Source organism: Aricia agestis, chromosome 20 (assembly GCF_905147365.1).
Source record: "Aricia agestis chromosome 20, ilAriAges1.1, whole genome shotgun sequence".
NCBI lineage: Eukaryota > Metazoa > Arthropoda > Insecta > Lepidoptera > Lycaenidae > Aricia > Aricia agestis.
Window position 1 is genome coordinate 6171816 of NC_056425.1, and position 21845 is coordinate 6193660.

Here is a 21845-nt window from a genome sequence, read left to right on the forward strand (position 1 = left end):
TAAATGGGATAAAATATTATGTCATTGAAAAAAAAATAACACCCAATTTTTGTTGTTTAAATGGACTCTCCTAATGATACCTAAGCCCTGCAAAAATTTGGCAGGAAGGTTTAATTGCACCCTGTATAATCTTCAAACTAGACCGCACCTAATGAACATAATATAATAATTGTCGTTTCAAATAGCCTTATAGAGTAGAGTGATGAATTTATTACTACAACATGGCAGATTTACGCTACTGTATAATCTGTATTGTGTGACTACTAACTACACTACTGCCAACAAAATTTCTACAATTGAACCCCATTCTACAAATAGAATGAAACAATCGAATCGAACGTCCTTGAACCGCATATTAATAACTTGCAAAATATGAATACAATAGTGAATACTTCGCAGGTATTTGACATCCACACCAAAAACGTGACAGACGCGTATGGCAACCCAGACATCGCCTACCACGTAGACTCCGACAGCCAGGGAACGCTCTACCAAGTCAATTTCTGGGTCCACGCCGTCCTCATCAAACTGCTACCTTGCTCAATACTCACCGTAATAAGTATGTGGCTCATCCGAGCTCTATACAGCGCGAATCAGCACCAGAGGAATTTACGGAACTACAGCACATGCCCTGCAGCAGAGAAGATGGTGAAGAGACAGCATAAGGCAGACAAAAGAACGGACAGGACAACGAAGATGCTGCTAGCTGTGCTCCTCTTGTTTCTAGTGACGGAGCTGCCTCAGGGCATCCTTGGTTTGATGAGCGGCCTCCTTGGGCTCTGCTTCTTCAAGAGATGCTATGGTCTGTTCGGGGAGCTGATGGACTTCCTGGCGCTTCTGAATGGAGCTATCAACTTCGTGCTGTACTGCTCCATGTCGCGGCAGTTCCGGCAGACCTTCAGACAGCTGGTGCTGCAGCAGAACCTCGCCCGGTTCATGCCAACTACAGCATCGCACTCCGATTCACACAACCAGAATACGTAAGTATACTTTACTATAGCGTTTTAGTGTCATGCGTAGGCAAACGCACGCAAATTCTAATTTTTACCGCTGTACTGTGATAACGCCTAAAGCTTAGGCCAAACCTACACGACCAGGCGACTACGAAGCGGAGCGTCAAGTTGTCAAATGTGTGTTTTGTACACCAAAACACGTTTGACAACTTGAGGCTCCGCTTCGCAGTCGCCTGGTCGCGTAGGTTTGGCCTAAGCTTCATTTATTACAAAAGACCAATTGATCATGCCAAACTGCGTACGTAACCTTAAGTCTCGATTTATATGTGTCCGCGAGAACGAGCGGTTTGGCCGCGACATCGCGAAATCACAAGCAATTGAATTTAAGTAGGGGCCAAAACGCGCCGCTATTTAAGGCCATCCCCTGAGCAAACGACCTTGACCATACATTTGTGGCGTTGCCGAGATCGCACTAAAAATCCTATTTTTTTTTACTTATTCCTAGTTCGAAATTGACCTAAAAAATACAAACGGGGAATATGTAGTTAGGGAGAATTGACCATCTATAATTGGCGTGTGTTTCAAATAAAAGTAATTTGTAAATACCAGGAAGATACTGAAAGTATGCTTGAATTTTAATAAATTGGTATTACTTTGAAAGCTGATATCACGATGAGTATAATAAACAAATAAATTATAAGCAAAAAACTTTTTGAAAAAAAGCTTTTATTTAAATACTTTAAAAAGAAGAAAATAAATTTCGCTTAAAAAATTCTAACTATTAAATTATAACCTCAATATATTATACAATTTGCATGATAATAAAAGCTTGTCGCGTGATTTGTAAATAATAAACTAGTAAGTGCCAATTTAACTGAGTAAACTGATATTATATTTTTTATTTTATTGAAGTAATTAAAATGTTGACAGATTGTTAAGTCTCGCGATAAGCTTTTATAATAATGCAAGTTGTATAATATATTGAGGTTATAACTTAATAGTTAGAATTTTTAAAGGGCATAAACATATACATATCTTTGTCACAAATTGTAAAACCGCTGTCGCGACCTTTTTATACCCCGATCCTAACACCACATTATGTGCTTCATTAAATAATTACTATTTGATCTCAGTATTCATCAGTCCCAAGTAAATAAAGTATATTTTCGTTTCATTATCACATAAGTTCCCTCATTTGGTATTCATTACTTTTTTGTTTATTTTCACCGCTCCCTGTGAACTTTACTACGAAATTCAAGGTTTATTCCAGCTCAGCGGGAAAAGTGGATTTTCTGGAAAAATAAAGATTTCGGGAAAAACGAAACTATTATAAATAGAACTATTATTATAGTACCATTAACGCTGCGATTTTGGCTGAGTTGGCTAACATGTGCTCGCATAAAGTCAAGCACCGTACAATTTCGTTCATTGACTCATTGCGTTTGAATAAAAAAAAATATAGCTGGAGAACTTTAATTTAAATTTACGTAGTTTACAACAATAAAACCAAACTCGGGTATGTCCTTTCAAATTTCACATATTATACAGACACAGTACGTATTTTTTTCATATTAGCATAGAGTATGAAAATATGCATTAAGTATAATATTATAATACTAGCTAAAAGCCGAGCTTCGTGAGGCGTCATTTTTCTGCGTGGTAATATTTTTTTTCATATTTTAATAGAAACCAAACCTCGACTGGCCGATGATAACACATCTACCTACATATAAATAAAAATTACTATGTTAAAGCACAAATCAATAGGCGTGTGTTTTCCGTAAAGTGTACCACAAAAGTGCTGATGTGTAATATACCAGGGCTCGCTTCGCTCGCCCTGATTATTATTAGACTCCATTATTATTAAAATAATTTACAAATAGTCCACCTCCGCAGCTATTATAAAATTATCTGAATGTTTCAGAGGAACAATTTCTACCAACTACGATTAAATTTTGGTCAATTAACCCGAACTATAAAATTGTTTAACACGTTTTAACTAACTTTTAATTGACATGAATTCCACACAACACGAAATAGTTATAAATATTAGACATTTTATCAAATGTGGCTTCTTCACGTTGGCATATGATGGACAAATATAGGCGATTATAAACGTGGGAATATTTGTCTCAAATTGCTCATGCACGATGTTGATTGTGTTATACGCTATAGTTTCGGTATCATGGCTATATTCATGGTTATCCATCAAATCCTAACGCGAAGAAAAACCACTGCATTAAGTATTTACTATGAACTACATAGTGTAGTTTAGACAAACTTTATAAATATTAAATATACAAAGTACACTTTTGGTCTGTAGCTTGCTTTGTGCTTTTTCTTATCCCAATTATATTGTCGTCCTACTTTGATTGAAAAACACTCAGCGCGTCATAAAATTTTGCTCGTCTACCTCGACCCTACGCTTCATGCTATTGGTCATTGTTTTGGTAAAAAATAATATAATAAAATATATGTCCTTCCTTAAGTTTTATACATAATACGAGCTTTTACCCGCGGCTTCGCTCGCGTTAAGAAGTATTATTATATACAAACTTTTAACCCCTTGGAAGTGGAATTGATCAAAATCCTTTCTTAGCGGATGCCTACGTCATAATATCTACCTGCATGCCAAATTTCAGCCCGATCGGTCCAGTGGTTTGGGCTGTGCGTTGATAGATCACCATGTCAGTCAGTCACCTTTGAGTTTTATATATATAGATTTTGTCCATCTTGGTTTATAAAATTTCCGCAACCAAATTATATCGGCCGCTTGTGTGCATAGCTTAATCTTTTTTTCATCAAATTTTTCTTCTTTATCTTTTTAATATATATTTTATGAACGTGGCTAACAGCAAGGCATGATGTTATTTTCCTCCCTGCAGGTGCACGGAAAAGATTAAAAGATAACTGCAGCAGAGCTCCAGCGATAAATAGTGAGTACGGTGTTCATTAGTGACATTACGCTTTATAGTCGAGGATATAGTTTGTATCAGTCATCTGGTTTAATTTGCTACTTGATTAAGTGACTAGCGTGTTCATTGAACGACGACATTTAATTGAATTGGCCGAACGTTGATGGAACATTCGTCACTCAACGTCCAACTAGTTAGAGGATTGTAACATAGCCTTTTTAAAAGAGCGGCCTTCTGAATATTAAATCAGTTGAGTGATTAAAATTTTCTTAATTTAATCAAATACGAAAGCAACATATTCATAATCGATATCAGTCAATGTAGATCTATCGCAGATTTGTTCAATCTGCTATTTAATTGAATGACTGGCTTGTTTAATTAAGAAGAACTCTTTTACTACGGTAACATTTAACGTGTTGACTGAACATGGTATAATATACATAATAGAATTAATGTACCGCCTACTTTGTAATGTTTAGTTAGGGTGGCCAAATGTTAATATTAAACGAGCTAGTCATCCAATTAAAAAACCAGATTAAACCAGAGAACTGCGATATGTACGCAGTCGGTATCAGTCGATGGAAATCTACAATAACTTTATTTTATTTTTATTTTATTTTTATTTGCACGGAAAACATACAGGGAAAAACATAAATTAAAATTAAAGCTGATTAATTTCTATGCACTATTAACACAATAATGCTTATTAATATGTGTTTTCATTGTCATGGGGGCGTGGATGGAAAACCGCTTATCGCTTATACAAAGTGTTGTGATTCGACTACCTTTAAGATAATTTAAAAGAGACTTAACAAGATGGTTTAGTTTTTTTTAATTTTGGGCACGTGCTAATATTATATCCTTTAAGATCGACAACATCCCATTTTTATTTATCATCTCAAAAACTTCAATTGCAAACCAAACCAATAACCATAACCTAGGTCCACATTATGCAATTTCATCTTCAATTTTCGTCATCATCTTTTTATTCAACTTTCGTTTGGCATATTCAATAATTGAATGCGTCAAAATTCACCCGCGTTGGAAAGAAAAGTGTCATAGCGGGCATGCCTCACGTGCGATGTTGACTGCGCTATAACGCATGCCCTTGATGAACAAAAAAAGGCACAGTGTGGACAAAGTTAGTCGTCAACAAGCTGTAGAGTAGTGTGTTGGTGGTCTAAATACTTAAGTATTAACCGCCGCACGTGAATAATATTATTTACTTAACTGTTAGAAATATACGAAAATGTTGACTTAAGCCTCATTCATTTTCTGTCAAACTCTTCATTAAATTGAAGTTTAATCATCATTAAATATTATCTCTGAGTGAGGCAGTAAGATTCATAAAATTAAGCTTAGTTGTAGAGAAGACAATGTTTTTTTTTTTTTTTTTTTTTATTCTTCCCCCTTACATAATAAGGGACAATTATTCGCGTTATTTTCCCTTATTACACTCTTTCATGATTATTTTTAGATATACTCATATTTTACAACTTCTTTTTACCTTTCACACTTTTACATTTAAACATATTACATACAGTTACATATGAACATATAGTTACATTTCTTATTACTTTTCCAACTAAGCGTCACTTTATTTTACACTATTACATTTTGTTACATTCCAGTCCGTTATGCACTTTGGTTATACATCACATTCTTAGTTCTGTGTAGAGAAGACAATGTTACCTGACACTAGGTGAAGTCAATACCAGTGTACAATAATAGCTTTGTCCACACTATGCCTTTTTCTGTTCGTCAAGGGCATACATTATAGCGCAGTCAACAGCGAACGTGAGGCATGCCCGCAACGCATGCCCTCTGACCGTATCCAAAACTTCAAAATGACAATATTGGCGTTGCGTTTCTTGACGCATTCAATAAAGGAACGCAATGCCAATATTGTCATTTTTGAAGTTTTGGATATGGTATGTATTATGGACAACCAAGCTTAATTTTATGAATCTTACTGCCTCACTCAGAGATAATATTTAATGATGATTAAACTTCAATTTAATGAAGAGTTTGACAGAAAATGAATGAGGCTTAAGTCAACATTTTCATATATTTCTAACAGTTAACGTTAACTGCGCTATAACGCATGCCCTTGACGAACAGAAAAAGGCACAGTGTTGACAAAGCTATTGTATATCAAGGAGATATTCTTGTTGATTGACTGACGTTCGTACAACCGTACAAACGTCTATTTCTAGAAATGCGGAAGTTAGACATCTGTTTGTAATAGTATACTTAATTACGTAGACGCATATTCAGAAGGTATTTTGACAAAATATATTCGGATAAAAGCAATGCTTATAAAGCCTTTGCCCACATTTATGTATTAAAATTTATATGAGCATTGAGCAATATCAATCAATCTAAAAGGTATTAATTTTCTATTCATTTTTAGCAAATTGATGTTTGCGGTAATTTCAATTTAAACAAAACCAATTTTAATTGGTTTCGCCTTTTATTTCATATCACATATCAAATGTTTAATCAAACATCAGATTAAATTAACAAAATATTAAACTAGAAAGCGGTTAAATAAACATAATGTCTATTTAAATTAGCTCAAATTATTTAATACTAGCTATTTGACCGAGCTTTGCTCAGTATTCGATAAAACACGAATAAAATGACATTTTCTAAAAATGATTCCTAGCTAGATCGATTTATCGCCCCCGAAACCTCAATATACTAAATTTCATGAAAATCGTTGGAGCCGATTCCTAGATTCCAATTATATATCATATACAAGAATTGCTCATTTAAAGATATAAGATTCATTTATAAATTATATTGTGTTTAAATCCCAAGTGACTGGTAACCGCACAAGAGTCAAGACTATTTTCAGTTGGACAGTTTTTCTCCACACTAAGTTTTTCTTGACATAATAATTCTGTAGCTGCGGCTGACAGAATCGAGGGTTTTAAAAGTTTGCAGGCATTCGGTAAATAAACAGCACATTTTGTTCGTGTATAAATATTTAAAGAGAGTTGTGCCATTGCCCATTGTATTCGATTTCTTGTCTCTTTCACTTTTTTTGGATTCTACTGGATGTCACGAAACACTTTGTTTCGTAACATCCACTAGGGCATAAAACTTTAGGAAGAGGTTCCCAAACTTATTTTGTCTACTACCCACTTTGCGAAAAAAATATGTTTTAGCGCCCCCATTGTTTCAATTTAAAATGCATCCAGATGAAATAAATCACCCCCCAAGCATCTACACAACGCTCCCATTTTTCTCTGGGTCCCACACCCTTTAGACCTCCAGCGCCCACAAGAGGGCGTTACCGCCCACTTTGGGAAAGACTGCTTTAGAGTATATAATAATATTATGAGACTCCAGCCTGCCTAGCATACGCCAACGAGAGTGAGATATTCACTCTCGAGATAATTAAAAACTATTCGTCTCATAATGTCAAAATCTCGACATTATCTCTACTTAACTCTATAAAAATGTGTTATTTCGATGATAGATCTACGCGAGATAAAATGTTTGTCATGCTAGGGTCAATAGAGATGAAGAGACAAACCATCAAACATCGAGAAAACAGGTAGAGTGAGATATCTCGTTGGCGTATGCTAGGCAGGCTGTATAGAGTTTACTGTGTAAGTGCAGCGCTGAAAGAATAACTTTTTCAACTTTTGTATGGGCAAATTGATGACATACAATTTAAAAAAAATGCCTCTTTCAGCACAGCTATTTTTACAGTGAACTCAATACAGGGGACTGATACACATCCTAAAGTATTATCAATTTTTTTTATACATCTGTATATTATCACATTAATCCTAGTTTATTTCATCAAGATATTTAAATATGGATTCCTTAGATCTTTGATTTGTAATACCTTTGCTTTTGCATTGCTTGCACGGTTTGGAATGATATTACTTTTTATATAGTTTCGTTTGGTAGTTAGTAGTTTTGGTAGCTTTTTTTAACGTATGCTTCTGAAGTAGAAAATGCATTAAAACTAAGTTAATATTTTAACACATTGTATAAAATTCTATTATTGAGACACTGACCTGGCGGATTTTCAAAATGTTGTATATTTATCGAGTTATTAAGAAAAAACTAATTTGGCGATGATTCCGCGTCGTCCTTTTTCACCTGGCATATGAAAGACGGGCGTGAGTGTGAAGAGAAAAGGACGATGTTTGATTTTTTGGGTCAGTTGCCCTTTTAAGCACTTCAACGCAACGGAGTGTGGCTCCAACTGACAGAACCGTAATTTCAACCATTCTAACAGTTCAATCTAACGTCAGGAATTTTCAATATTCGAAGCAAGACGCACGCTTGAGTGAAGTATGTTTTAATATAGTGCGATACACGTTAATATACGTACGTTTAACGCCTCCGTGGTCTAGTGGTATAGAGCGCGGCTCTTGGCTCGGAGGTCGTGGGTTCGATTCCCGCGTTGGTAACATGTTATTTCCAAGTTTGGTTAGGACAATGCAGGCTGATTTTTTTTTTTTTTAATATACGTACAGCTCAGACTCAATTCACAATCTATTAATAGTGTCTTTTAGAATTATTCAAGCACATGATGTGGACATACGTTGCCTTATCAAACTATTTTATGTTAGAGAAAATTTATTTTTATTTTCAATTGCAGACAATGTTGGTATGGATATATTTTTTTTATGAAATAAGGGGGCAAACGAGCAAACGGGTCACCTGATGGAAAGCAACTTCCGTCGCCCATGGACACTCGCAGCATCAGAAGAGCTGCAGGTGCGTTGCCGGCCTTTTAAGAGGGAATATGGTAATAGGGAAGGGTAGGGAAGGGAATAGGGGAGGGTAGGGAAGGAAATAGGGGAGGGTAGGGAAGGGAAAAAGGTAGGGATTGGGCCTCCGGTAAACTGATTCACTCGGCGAAACACAGCGCAAGCGCTGTTTCACGCCGGTTTTCTGTGAGCCCGTGGTATTTCTCCGGTCGTGCCGAAGCATGGCTCTCCCACGTCAAAAATAAGGCTTATCACTTATATGAAAATTTTTAAATATTTCTAAAATAATAATAATAAACCGAAACTCCATAGTTGTTGGTTGTTCTTTCCTTTAATGATACATTTTTCTGGCTGCCGCTGGTTCTTATTGTAGTAGGGAATACTCATTTTTATTGTTCCGTACCCAAAGGGTAAAAACGGGACCCTATTACTGAGACTTCGATGTCTCCGTCTGTCCGTCTGTTTGTCTCCAGGCTGTATCTCAACTTCTTAAGAACCGCTATAGCTAGACTTCTGAAATTTTCAAAGATTCTGTTACCGCTATAACAACAAATACTAAAAACGAAATAAAATAAATAAAGATCCATCTGTCCGTCTGTTTGTCTCCAGGCTGTATGTGTATACGTGTGTGTGTGTCTTAACTTCTCAAGAACCGCTATAGCTAGACTTCTGAAATTTTCAAACATTCTGTTGCCGCTATAACAACTAATACTAAAAACGAAATAAAATAAATATCCCATACAACAAACGTGATTTTTTCGGCCTTTTTTGCTCTATATCAACAATGGAAATAGGTAGGCACAATGAGTTTCTAAAATACTAGAGTAGCAATGTCTTACAAAAGATTCTCATAAATGCGTAACCACTTTTTTGTTCAAAAGACAATGTCAAGTCATATATTCGTTATGTCATTATGTATGTGAGATATGCCTGCAGGCATCTTCGAAGTGGCAACGCGTTGCTACCGTAAACTTCCAATCTAGTTACGTTAGTAACATAGAATATCATTGGGTAGGCACTTCAATTTTTCGCAAAGTCCTTCATTATATGTGTACTTTAATATTTAAATATAATATTCAAATAAAATAAAAATTAAAGGGGGGCCATACAAAAAACACATTTTTTGCCTATTTTGCTCTATGTACGGAACCCTTCGTGCGCGAGTCCGACTCGCATTTGGCCGATTATTTAAACATATGACGCTGTTTGACACGATAATTTACACGAAAACCCTACTGTTACATAGCTCCACCTGATAGAATGTGGTAGGTATGGAAAAGTCTGATTATTAACAGATTTTAAAAGTGTTTTGGAATCTGCACTGGCAAATGAAATATCGAAACCCTCATTAATTGTATAACTGAAGCATTTTAAATTACAAAACCGACGATCGCTTAAACCCAGACGGGTACTAACAAATAATAATTGGTAAATTAATTTGCATTCATTAAATATATTACAACATACAATGTTATTATGTTCGTTAACGCGACGTACAGTGTGCTTATAAATATTTTATGTTAAATAAAATTAATAGGTTCAATTTAGTAATTTAATAACAACTAGCTATTATAATCGTAATATTGTTGCCCGCAACTTCGTTTTCGATAATTTAATATCAAATCAATAAAAAAACTATCTTTTGCCCTTACCTTATGGTCAATTTATACTAGTTCAGAGTCGAAGCGCATCGAGGCGAATTATTCAAACTGAACATAACAAATTCAACCTTAAACTTTATTACTTCTGAGAATTTAAAAAGGCGCGCGCATCCGCGCGAATTCGCGTGGATGCGCCCGACCAACGCTGATTGGCCTCGCAGAAATAATGTACTTATGTGTTACGCTCTGGACTCTGGAGTTCTGGATTGGAATTTTATCACTGGGCTAGAATAATGAAACACGCTATTAAAGACTATAAGTACATAAATTATTTCGGACGATTTACAAGAAATACAATTTCTAGATATTCTGCTCTTGCGAGTGTCGCGAGGCGACAGTGGTTACTTTCCATCAGGTGATCCGTTTGCACGTTTGCCCCTAATTTTATACAAAATTCAAATGTTCTCGAAAATCTGACTAAAAGTCAGTCAGACAGCAGTAAAAACTAGAATCTAATAACATGACCCCTTTACCCTTTGAGTACGTGACTTAAAGGTGAAGAAGGGTAAAAAGCTATAGTGATATAAAATATGACTTACTTATTTTATTGAACCTTTTTCCGTGGCAGCTGTTTAAAATGGCGGTACTGTCTATAACAATGCTCAGGGCTATTTTTGTCTGAGAAAGTGTTTTATGGAGTATTGAATTCTTTTATGTACTTTTTAGTATGAACATCTTTGTAATTTGTTTATTAGCCGTTACTTGTTATCTTTGTATGTTAACTAGGTCTATATTTAGGCGAATTCTTTAAATAAGCGTAGGTATTCTAAATATTCAATTAAAAAAGTTTATTTTTATTTTTTCTGTAGATCTACCTACACTGTTAGAACATCAAACAATACTATAGCTGTAATATATCAGTAGCCCTAGCACGGCCACCAGTAGAAATGCGAAAGTATGGACAAACTGTGGAGATAAACTTAAGGTGGCGTTCCGATCTTTTTTCGTTTTCAAAAAATAAAAAAAATCTATTAAAATGCCACTTAATGACAGACTATAGTCCTAAAAATTCAAATAATATATGACTGTGTGACATATACTATAGTCTGTCATAAAGTGGCATTTTAATTGAATTTTTGTCGGTCGCGATTAGCCGCGGTAAAGATCGGAACGGCACCTTTAGTTTATGTCCACAGTTTGTCTATACTTTCGCATTTCTATTGGTGGCCCTGCTATGGCTACAGCTGGTCTTCTCTTAGATATATATATATATATATATATATATATATATATATATATATATATATATATATATATATATATATATATATATATATATATATATATATATATATATATATATATATATATATATATATATATATATAAGCTCGTTTAAAGATATAAGATAAGATAATGCAAACTATAGGTACTTGTTTTTGTCTGTACCTCACTTCTTAGCACTAACACTAATAAAGCGATTTTGACGTTATTTTATTTACTTGTTTATTTTGTGTTTTTTTTTTATTTATATTGTAATATAAATCTATGTAAAATAAGAAAAAAATCTCCGTAGCTTTTAAAAACCCGTATAAGAACATTGTAGCGCTAATTTGAAAAAAAATACACAACATTTTTAATTTATATTATGCAATAGGCTTGGGTTCTATCTAAGTAGTATACTGTAATTTAGCTAGTTGTAAGCCAACCAAATTCGAGAAATAAAGCGAATAAATTAAATTGTATAATAAATAATTAAAAATACCAGCTAATAAAGTAAGGTGGATATACAATTTTAATATTTTTGTTACAGGGGGAAGACTTCTGTGCCGTGAGGTCGGCTCACTCAGCGGGTGCCCGCAGTGTGCGAACATTTCCTATGAAATACAGCATATTACATACTATATAGTAATAAACTACATACTATACACTAGATAAAATACTATACGTAGGCCGCGCGCCATTAGATCGCTTGGCAAAAGCGCAGTGTTCGATATAAGGTCTCTTTGGCGGAGTGAGGTGTGAGCGGGCGCGCACGGAGCCACGCTATTGGTGGATTAAAAGACGGCACATTATTGGTTGTTATTTTTATGAACGTCGGGTTTTGCTGAGAGATCTTAGACTTGTGCACGGCCTGCAGCACTCGACACAACACTGCACATATTAGTATTAGATATCAACAAATAATAATTAAATAGGAATGCACTGTCATAATTTACAAGCAATTAATGTTAAAATGAACTTTATCTCTGTACCACCAACCGTGATGCTAATGGATTGAGATGAAAATCATTAATGTGTGTGCTATTTCTATTTCATTACTAAATGTTCTATAGCGTAGATTATTATTATTGTGGCTGTATACAAGTGCTTAAGTGTTTGTTTGAGAAGGTTATGAATGTTAAACGAATTTATACTACAATAGTGGTAGGTACTAGTTATCAAAATTGATTTAAGACGAACCTGCGATATTTGGTCGGATTATATCTAGGCAATATTCGTCGAACAGCAAGAATGAAGACGATTCTCCCAGTTTTGGAGTCCGAAAATTAATATTCCTGCCAATTTTGAAGGTAGGAAATTTCGACTGTAAGACGTTTATGAATCAATTTATTTGATAGCTTATATTATACTATAATATGTATAATGTATATAATTACTATACTTACACAGTTCATATTATGAGAGTTGAAAGATGTGCAGTGATCCCTAAAATTGCTTAGGGTTGAACCATTGAACATTATTGGAGAAAATGGTTGTTTCTTTTGATATACGAAACGCTGTATATAACTTCTCAAATTGTTTAAGAAAAGTAGAAACAATAATTTTAGGATGACAGGAACTTTTTTGTTACCAGAAGCCCAATAAGGGTATATGTATATTAAATTCATTCATCTTAGTAATTATGCTTGCTTTCGTTACCATCAGGCAAACTGTCTCTAATTAATTTCAAAACTCGTTTTCTAATTAATTTCAAAAACAAAAAGGCCTTTTGTGCTTCTTTTTTTCGAAAAAAATATTTAAAAGACTTAAAGCATATTTAAATGTGTATAATATGAGTTTAAGACAACTTTAAACTAAGTACTACAGTATACGTAAGCTACAATATCAATTTGTATGTAAAGAAATTTTTCTTTTTTTTTGTGTCTTTTCTATGTGTCTAACCGCCGTACTCAGAGACATTTAATTATGATTAACTTTGAATTTAATGTAGAGTTTGACAGCTAATGTGTGGGGCTTATGTCAATATTTTGAATTAATTACAATTAATAGTATTGGATCCGACCGTAAAATCCTGCAGGAATGGATTAATGTTGGGTTGCCTTGTCAAAAGTAGCAGCAAGTACCTCTAATTATGTTGAATGTTCATGAGATAAATGCATGCATTTGCATGTATTTTTTTTTTCAGTAAATTTTACATCATTTGAAAGAAAATGACGTGAGAAAATAAGGTATAAATGGTTGCCAGCTCTAAGTCGGCCGCAACCTAGGGTTGCCAGCCCGTAAACAGACATAGTTCTTCATCAAAATTGAAGCATCGATTTTTTTAATAATGTTGATACCAAATTAAAGTTTTATGCATTTTGTGCATGAATATCCATGGTTGCCAGTTGCACGATAGCCGCAAACTGGGGTTGCCATCACTTTTGTATATGACAAATGTTCAGGAATACAATTATTATGCCTGGCATTATTTTAGGACGTCGAGAACTCGCAAGATTGCTATTTTTATTTAACAGGCGTTTTTATTTTTATGTGTATTGTCCTGTCATTCCTCAATGTCATTCCTTCTTAATTCTCTTACTTTTCTATTGAATACACGCAAGTTTGTATTACGGGCTTTCATTTTGCTCAATTAGAGGTACTTGCGGCTACTTTTAACAAGGCAACCCAACATTAATCCATTCTATACGTTCTAAAGATTATTCTTATTATTCTGATTAACGTTCCAAAGTCATCTATAGTAAGAAATAAAATAAAACCATTTGACGCTATATTATGCAAATACTGTTTTGCTGTTTCATTTCAAACCTCGCGTCGGACTGAATCGAACGAGGAACGAAGCTAATGTAGCATTAAATTAGTAGAATAGAGGTACTGGTTTATCTTGTGTTACGTCATACGTGAGGTCTTGTTTCCAAATTGAATGAGACTACGGCGTAGAAGTTACCTCGTAGAGGTGCTACGCTGACGTAGCACTGCTACGATTTCCGTAGCATACTAAATACGGTGGCTTTCAGCTTTCCGAACCGCGGCATGCGACCGCGACCGACAAAAAATCAAGTGAAATGCCACATTATAAACTAGGCCAGCGGTTCTCAAACTTTTTTGGTAGCAGTAAGATTCAATATTTTTTTTAATTTATGCCCATAGTTACCTAAATGTTTATACATAGTTTGTGATCTCTTAAGAGTGCCATGCATGTTTAAACATTTTAATAAACGTTCTACTATTTTCTGTATTACAAATAAATATTTAATAAATACTAATATTACATTGTTTTAGTTTTAAAAACTGTAATTGTTTCTGAAACTTTGATTCTTTAATATATGTATATTATTAAAAATAAAAAAGTTATTATTTGCTGTAAAAAAATTCTTATGTATACGTACATTTACTGTAAAATATACTTTTTATTATCTCAACAAAAAGTTAATCAATAAAATACAATTAATTTAATCTCAGTATTTAGAATATTTATATTATATTTGAATGTCGATTTATAATAGCTATTATATTATATAATATAATAGCTATTATAAACAAAATACATATTGTTTCATACATAAACAACTTGTGTTTATAAATAAATATCAATGTAAATTCTATTTTATCGATCAAATCATTCGCTGGGATTTTCGATAAGTTTGATGAAATTTAATTTTATTACTAGCAAACAAATAAGTTATTGTACATAGCACTTGATAAGTATGTTAATAGAAATTAATTTTAAGGCTGATTTGACGTTAACTTTAGGGTGGGTTGCACTTGAGGCGTTGTTATAGTTAAGGTTATCGTCAAATATGGCGTCCATTATTGACTTTATCTGGGGATTTGACAGTTCATTTGACATTTTGTTACGGTTAAAGTTAAAGTTATAGTTAAAGTAAGTCGGTGTAACCCACCCTTAGTTTAACGGTTGCTGTATTACAACGTAATCGCTGTTTAAGAGTTTTTTACCCTAGTATGCAGTCAGTAAGACTAAAGTTATTTTTAAGATTAAAGATTTTAATAAAAAAATGTATATAATAAAGAAAAGTCAAACATAGCAAAGATATATTACGCGTTCCATTTGACGTTCAAAACGATCAAAACGCTCAAAATGCCTCGTATTTTGAGCGTTTTGATCGTTTTTAACATCAAATGGAACGCGGGGATAGTCAAAACACTAGTTGTGACGAAGGAACTCACAATGAAGATTAGTGCTTCGTCTCATGGTTTTGGCTATAGTCAAATAAATATGTAACTAAATTCTAGTATTTAAAATTTTATTGAGTATATCGTCAAAATATAGTCAATGAAATTTATTGTTGAGCTTTTAAAACATCTTCACAATTTGTTTGTATAATAATGCCGTAGCCCGTATTGTTATGAGGAAACTCGACCAATTCAAGAAGTCAATGTAAATACTGAATATTTTATTTCCCAATATATTTTTATTATATTGATGCTGAAAATAGCCCTGGAGTATATCTTTCTGTAGTATAATAAAGCTTAATTAAATGTGAAACCTAAAAGTCATTAAAGAACATTTTTCAGATAATTTGTTTTTATTGCCTCTTTTTATTCATAATCTAATATTTCTTTCATTAAATTTGTTTCCTTCTTTCCTTTATTAAAACCTTGATTTGCCCTTCTTTTATATTTGCTCATATTAATATTTAAAGGGATTCATATTTGTTCTTTTACAGGCTTTTTAAATATCTAACACACAAAATATTGTCTAGTGAAGCATGGAAAAGGGCATGGTCCATTAGCAGAAAAATGTACGGATCCGGTATTAACATTGCACGTGGCGCGTCGATGCAGTTAGATGCATGTGTTTTTTTTATGAAATAAGGGGGCAAACGAGCAAACGGGTCACCTGATGAAAAGCAACATCCGTCGACCGGACACTCGCAGCATCAGGAGAGCTGCAGGTGCGTTGCCGGCCTTTTAATAGAGAATAGGGTAATAGGGGAGGGTAGGGATGGGAATAGGGGAGGGTAGGGAAGGGAATAGGGTAGGGGATTGGGCCGCCGGTAAACTCACTCACTCGGCGAAACACAGCGCAAGCGCCACGCCGGTTTTCTGTGAGAACGTGGTATTTCTACGGTCGAGCCGGCCCATTCGTGCCGAAGCATGGCTCTCCCACGTATGTATTAAAATGAGATTTTTTTTTATCCAAAATTGAATTGACAAACTGGAAAACCAGTTCCAATTTTAAAAGTATGATTTTATAAAATACAAGATGACTTTCCGATATTATCGCAAGCGACCGCGACCGACGAACGATACGATATGCCGTAAGTTACCGTTTTTAGAGCCTTTTAAACTCATAATTTGAAAGCTACAAATTTATAGTAAAAATACAACATTAATCTTCAGCATAATAATATGAACGTTCCTTTCATAGTTATTAATTTCCAATTTTTGTTTTTATACTCTCATGAGTATAAACAACAAAATTGGAAATTAAAAGCTGATATAATTATCAGCTTCCAAAGTAATACCAATTTATTTAAATTCAAGCATAAATTCAGTATCTCCCTAGTATTTTACAAATTACGGTCCATCTATTGGCGTGTGTTTGAAACACACGCCAATAGATGGACAATTTCATTAACTACATACTGGACGTTTAAATTTTTTTTAGGTCAATTTTGAACTAAGATAAGAAAAAAATAGGATTTTGGCGCGATCTCGGCAACACGGCAAATGTATGGTCAAGGTCGTTTTCTCAGGGGATGGCCTTAATGACCAACTACAGGCTTCATTTTACTCTGCACCACTCTACGAATAATAAAAACTAAGGAAACATAACTCCCATACTTCAACCGTTTTAAATTTTGCTCCTTTTCGAACACTAAAATATGACAATTCAGATTTTCGCCAAGGTCGTATCCCAGGTAACGTATCATATTATTGCGCGCCGGACGACAGCCTGCGCGGTTATTGTCATTGTCATAGTTAAGAAACAAATAATTGTCAAAAGCGGATAGTATTATGCAGTATACACCAAGCACATCTACTATCACGAAGAGACGAGCACATAATTATTATTTTAAATCAAACATTTTCCTGTGATCCTTAAGACATCGATAATAATTATAATATACATGTATGTAATAATCATGAACAAAACTCGGGCGAATTTAAAACTGTCCGAGCACCTAGAGAAGACGTTTTCAGATTACAAAAATCTATGTGCTAAATTTTAATTATTACAGAATTGAAATTAAAAACTTACGTAAATTTTGTACAGTTTATAACTCACAATTAATAAAATATTTTAATAACAGTTAGCAGTTTTTTATTTTTGTTCATTTACAATATTAAAGGAAATTCTTATTTGTTTTTGTCGATCGAACGTAATTTTTCGATTTAAGATTTTGATACGTGGGAGAGCCATGCTTCGGTACGAATGGGCCGGCTTGACCGGAGAAATACCACGTTCTCACAGAAAACCGGCGTGAAACAGCGCTTGCGCTGTGTTTCGCCGAGTGAGTGAGTTTACAGGAGGACCAATCCCCTACCCTAATCCTTTCCCTACCCTCCCCTATTCCCTTCCCTTCCCATTCCTACCCTCCCCTATTACCCTATTCCCTCTTAAAAGGCCGGCAACGCATCTGCAGCTCTTCTGATGCTGCGAGTGTCCATGGGCGACGGAAGTTGGTTTCCATCAGGTGACCCGTTTGCTCCTTTGCCCCTTATTTCATAAAAAAAATATATATTACATTTTTTTTTTGTTTTGTTGTAAAAAAATCCGTAGCAAGAAATATAGGAATACCCATATCATCTTATAACGCATTTAATATAATGTCAGCCAGACCCTAAAATTTCGTTTATGATTAAATTGTTACATCTTGCATAACACTGTCCATGGCGACTGTAAAAATTTTGTAATTATATTATTTTTGGATTATTGCACTTTTATAATAACATGTAAATTTAATAAGACAAACACAAAGAGATCAGCTTAATTTTATGCAAATACCCTAGCTCCAACTTAAATAAACCATCTTTTTTGGGTCGACAAAAATACAAGAAATTTAAGCATAATTTTAAACAATTCACTTACAGAAAGGTTATTCCTGTATTAAAAGTCGTATCTGTATGACTTCTACACCATTTCACAGGGCATTTAGGCATTTTAACAACAAAAATATTGTAAAAAGCTACGTAAAAAGTAAGTAAACAAACCTATTTGAAACGGGCTTTGGCCCACCACACATTCCCACCACTGTATCTCCTGTGTCGCCAGGATCGGCAGCGGCATCCAACCACGAAAACCCTTTGATATGATCTCAGGGAGCCCGAGGGACATGCTAAAGCTGTCTTGGGACCCGCAACGAAATTAATCAGAAGAAAATAGGAGGAGTAGGAAGAATTCCAGATTCCCTCCCCAATATAAAGCGGGAGACAGCACAAAGTTGCAGTGACCGAAAGTCAAAGAACTGAAGGGGAGAAGCACCACGGGAATTAACGTTAATAATAATAGTGACTACTATGCTAGAGCTAAATTAATTTATTGTGTTAGACTGTTGCCAATAGTAATTGTGACAAAAACGCTTGAAGGCACGGAAGTTCCTAGCGCTGTCCACGAGATCACCGTAGTATGCGACACCAGATGTGCAGAGTAGGTTGTTTAGCATTGTAGTTCTTTCGTCCTGCCAGAGACTGCACTCCCAGAGAACATGATGAGCTGTTTGTTCAAACATGTTGCCTTCGGTCGAGCACTCGCACATGGGTGATGCTACCAGATTAAATCCGTAGAGTTTGGCCTTAAAATTTCCATGACCGGTCAGGAATTGAGAAACGCAGTGATCAATATCCATCCAATGTTTGGATAGTCGTTCATGAATATTAGGGAAAAAATTATAAAGATGTCGCCCTTTTGTGGAACAGTCCCAACGCGTCTGCCATTCGGAGATTAGGCTTTGCAAAGAGTTTTCTAAAGGTTCAAACAATCTTGCTATTTTATTTCTATCGCGAGCGCTTAAAAAGAACGGGTTGTCAATGTTTTTGTTATGATAGTACATTGTCGCACGACGCTGAATCTCAAGGTCAACGGGTAAAACTCCGGCTAACACGGGCAAGGCTTCGGTGCTTGTGGTTCTGTAAGCTTTGCACAAGAATATAAGAGCAAGACGTTGGCTTTGTAGCAACTTGCGACGAGCCGCGCCGATAGTTGCTCTGTCGGCCCACACGGGGGCCCCGTAGCAAATGCTACCAAGGTAAGTAGCAGTGTAAATTAATTTTAGGGTTTTGAATGAAAGGCCCCATGTCGAAGTAGATATTTTGGTAAAGGAGTAAAAGTTGCGTTTCGCTTTCCCACCGGTTTGAATTATATGTTCTAAAAATGTAAATTTATTTTCTAAGTAAAAACCAAGATAACAGAGCGACTGTTTGCGTTTAACGTTAATATTGTCAAGTTTAATGCTAGGGGAAGATATAAGGGAACCTTTTAAAAGAATTTGGTAAGTTTTTTGCGCGGCGAATTTCAAACGATTACGCTTACCCCAGTCAGATATTAAATTAAGACTACTGTTGGCTTTAGACTCAATTTCGGAACGCGAGTTTGCTTGAACGATAAGAAACCCGTCATCGGCGTAACCAACTAGTATACAAAGCGGTGGAAGTGGAAGACTTAACAAATCGTCGAATCCGATGTTCCATAATTTAGGCGAAATTACCGATCCTTGAGGGCAGCCGCACGTTAAATCTTTAACATGTGTACAATGTCCTAGACGAAGCTTAGTTTGACCGTTAGAAAAGTAAGAATGTATTATAGAATAAATATTGCAGTAACACCCTCGATTTTTTAGTTTTAATAGCACCATCGGCCACCAGGCATGGTCGAAGGCCCCGGAAATATCTAATGAAATAGCGACCACGTATTTAGTTTCCGACAAATTAACTATTTTTCTTACTTCTAACGCCGCGTCCACAGTCGATTTCCCGGCGGTGAAACCGAACTGGTGGCTATGGAATTTAGGGCCACCGGGTAGCAGGCGAGGTACGATGAGACGTTCTAGTAATTTACCTAAACAAGGCAGTAACGTTATCGGACGGTAAGATTTTGGGTCGAAAAACAAACCTATGTAAACAAATTGTAAAATGAGTTTGAAAAAATTGTCATGTCAACCTGGTTGAATGTCACTCGAGTATATATACACGAAAAATGTGTACCGAACACATGCATAAATATATGCATGTATTCGGGTCACATTTTGTAGCCTTTTGGTGCACTTTTTTTGACGGAGTTACTCTTCCTTAGTTTTTATTATTCGTAGGTACCACTACAAAGCAGCTGCGGCATATGTCGGTAAATAATAATCAGTCAGGTACGAGTCGGACTTGCGCACAAAGGGTTCCGTACCGCTATAGAGAAAAAATAGGTGGGACGACGATCTCAGCTTAGTTGCAGGCCCATGTTGGATGCGAGTAGCAGGAGATCGGTCATCTTGGCGTTCATTGAGAGAGGCCTATGTCCAGCAGTGGACGACTATAGGCTGATATGATGATGATGATGATAGAGAAAAAATAGGCCAAAATATTATGTGTTTTTTTTTATGGGAGCCCTCCTTAAAAATACGTTTCTTTTGTTTTTAGTATTTGTTGTTAATTTGTTTTAGCGGCAACAGAAATACATAATCTATGAAAATTTCAGAAAATTTCAGCTATAGCGGTTCTTGAGATACAGCCTGGAGAGAGACGGACAGACAACGAAGTCTCAGTAATATCTCCTTTGGGTACGGAACCCTAAAAATGAAACCTAGGCTGTATGCCTATGTCATAAATTAGTGGTATTTAATTTGAATTTTTGTCGGTTGCGGTCGTTTGCAGAAGAGATCGGAAAGTCAAAACGAAGCGAAGCGAATTCCTAAAAACTGAAGACAGAAAATTTAACCGTAACTCCAGAGCGTAACGCATACATGACTTCTGCGAGGCCAATCAGCGTTGGTCGGGCGCATTCACGCGAATAGGCGCGGATGCGCGCGCCTTTTTCAATTCTCAGAAGTAATAAAGTGCGTTACCGCTTTGGAGCTAAGGTTGAATTTGTTATGTTCAGTTTTATGAATTCGCTTCGATGCGCTTCGACTCAGCGCTCTAATAAATTGACCCTTAGGGTGAAATGACCGATGTAGCCTATAAGATAAGCTTTTACTTGAGCAAGATATTATATAGAAATGTGTTAAAAACTATGATAGACGAACTAAAAAATATAATCCACTGTTTAAATCTTAGCTCTCTCTAACCGTTTTTTATCCAAGTTGATAAAGAGCGGTTTTATTTAAATCCTTCTGTGTCTCTGTGAATGCTATTTAGACTTGCTTAGGTAAATTGGGCTTCGGTCTAACTCCTAGACCAGGGATGGCGAACATTTTCGCATCAACGTGCCCTTTTCTGAAGAAATCTCTTTGAAGAAGTCAT

At 35.3% G+C, this 21845-nt stretch overlaps 1 protein-coding gene across 1 annotated transcript in view; it reads left to right on the forward strand.

The window, feature by feature from the left end:
* LOC121737360 (G-protein coupled receptor dmsr-1-like) overlaps window positions 1–12187 on the forward strand; it is a 95015-nt gene extending 82828 nt beyond the window's left edge. Inside the window, exons 6-7 of the mRNA XM_042129027.1 lie at window positions 400–980; window positions 12022–12187. Coding sequence (XP_041984961.1) covers window positions 400–980; window positions 12022–12043 — 603 coding nt within the window. The 3' untranslated portion in view covers window positions 12044–12187. The remainder of the gene's footprint in view (window positions 1–399; window positions 981–12021) is intronic.
* Window positions 12188–21845: the final 9658 nt, after the last annotated feature.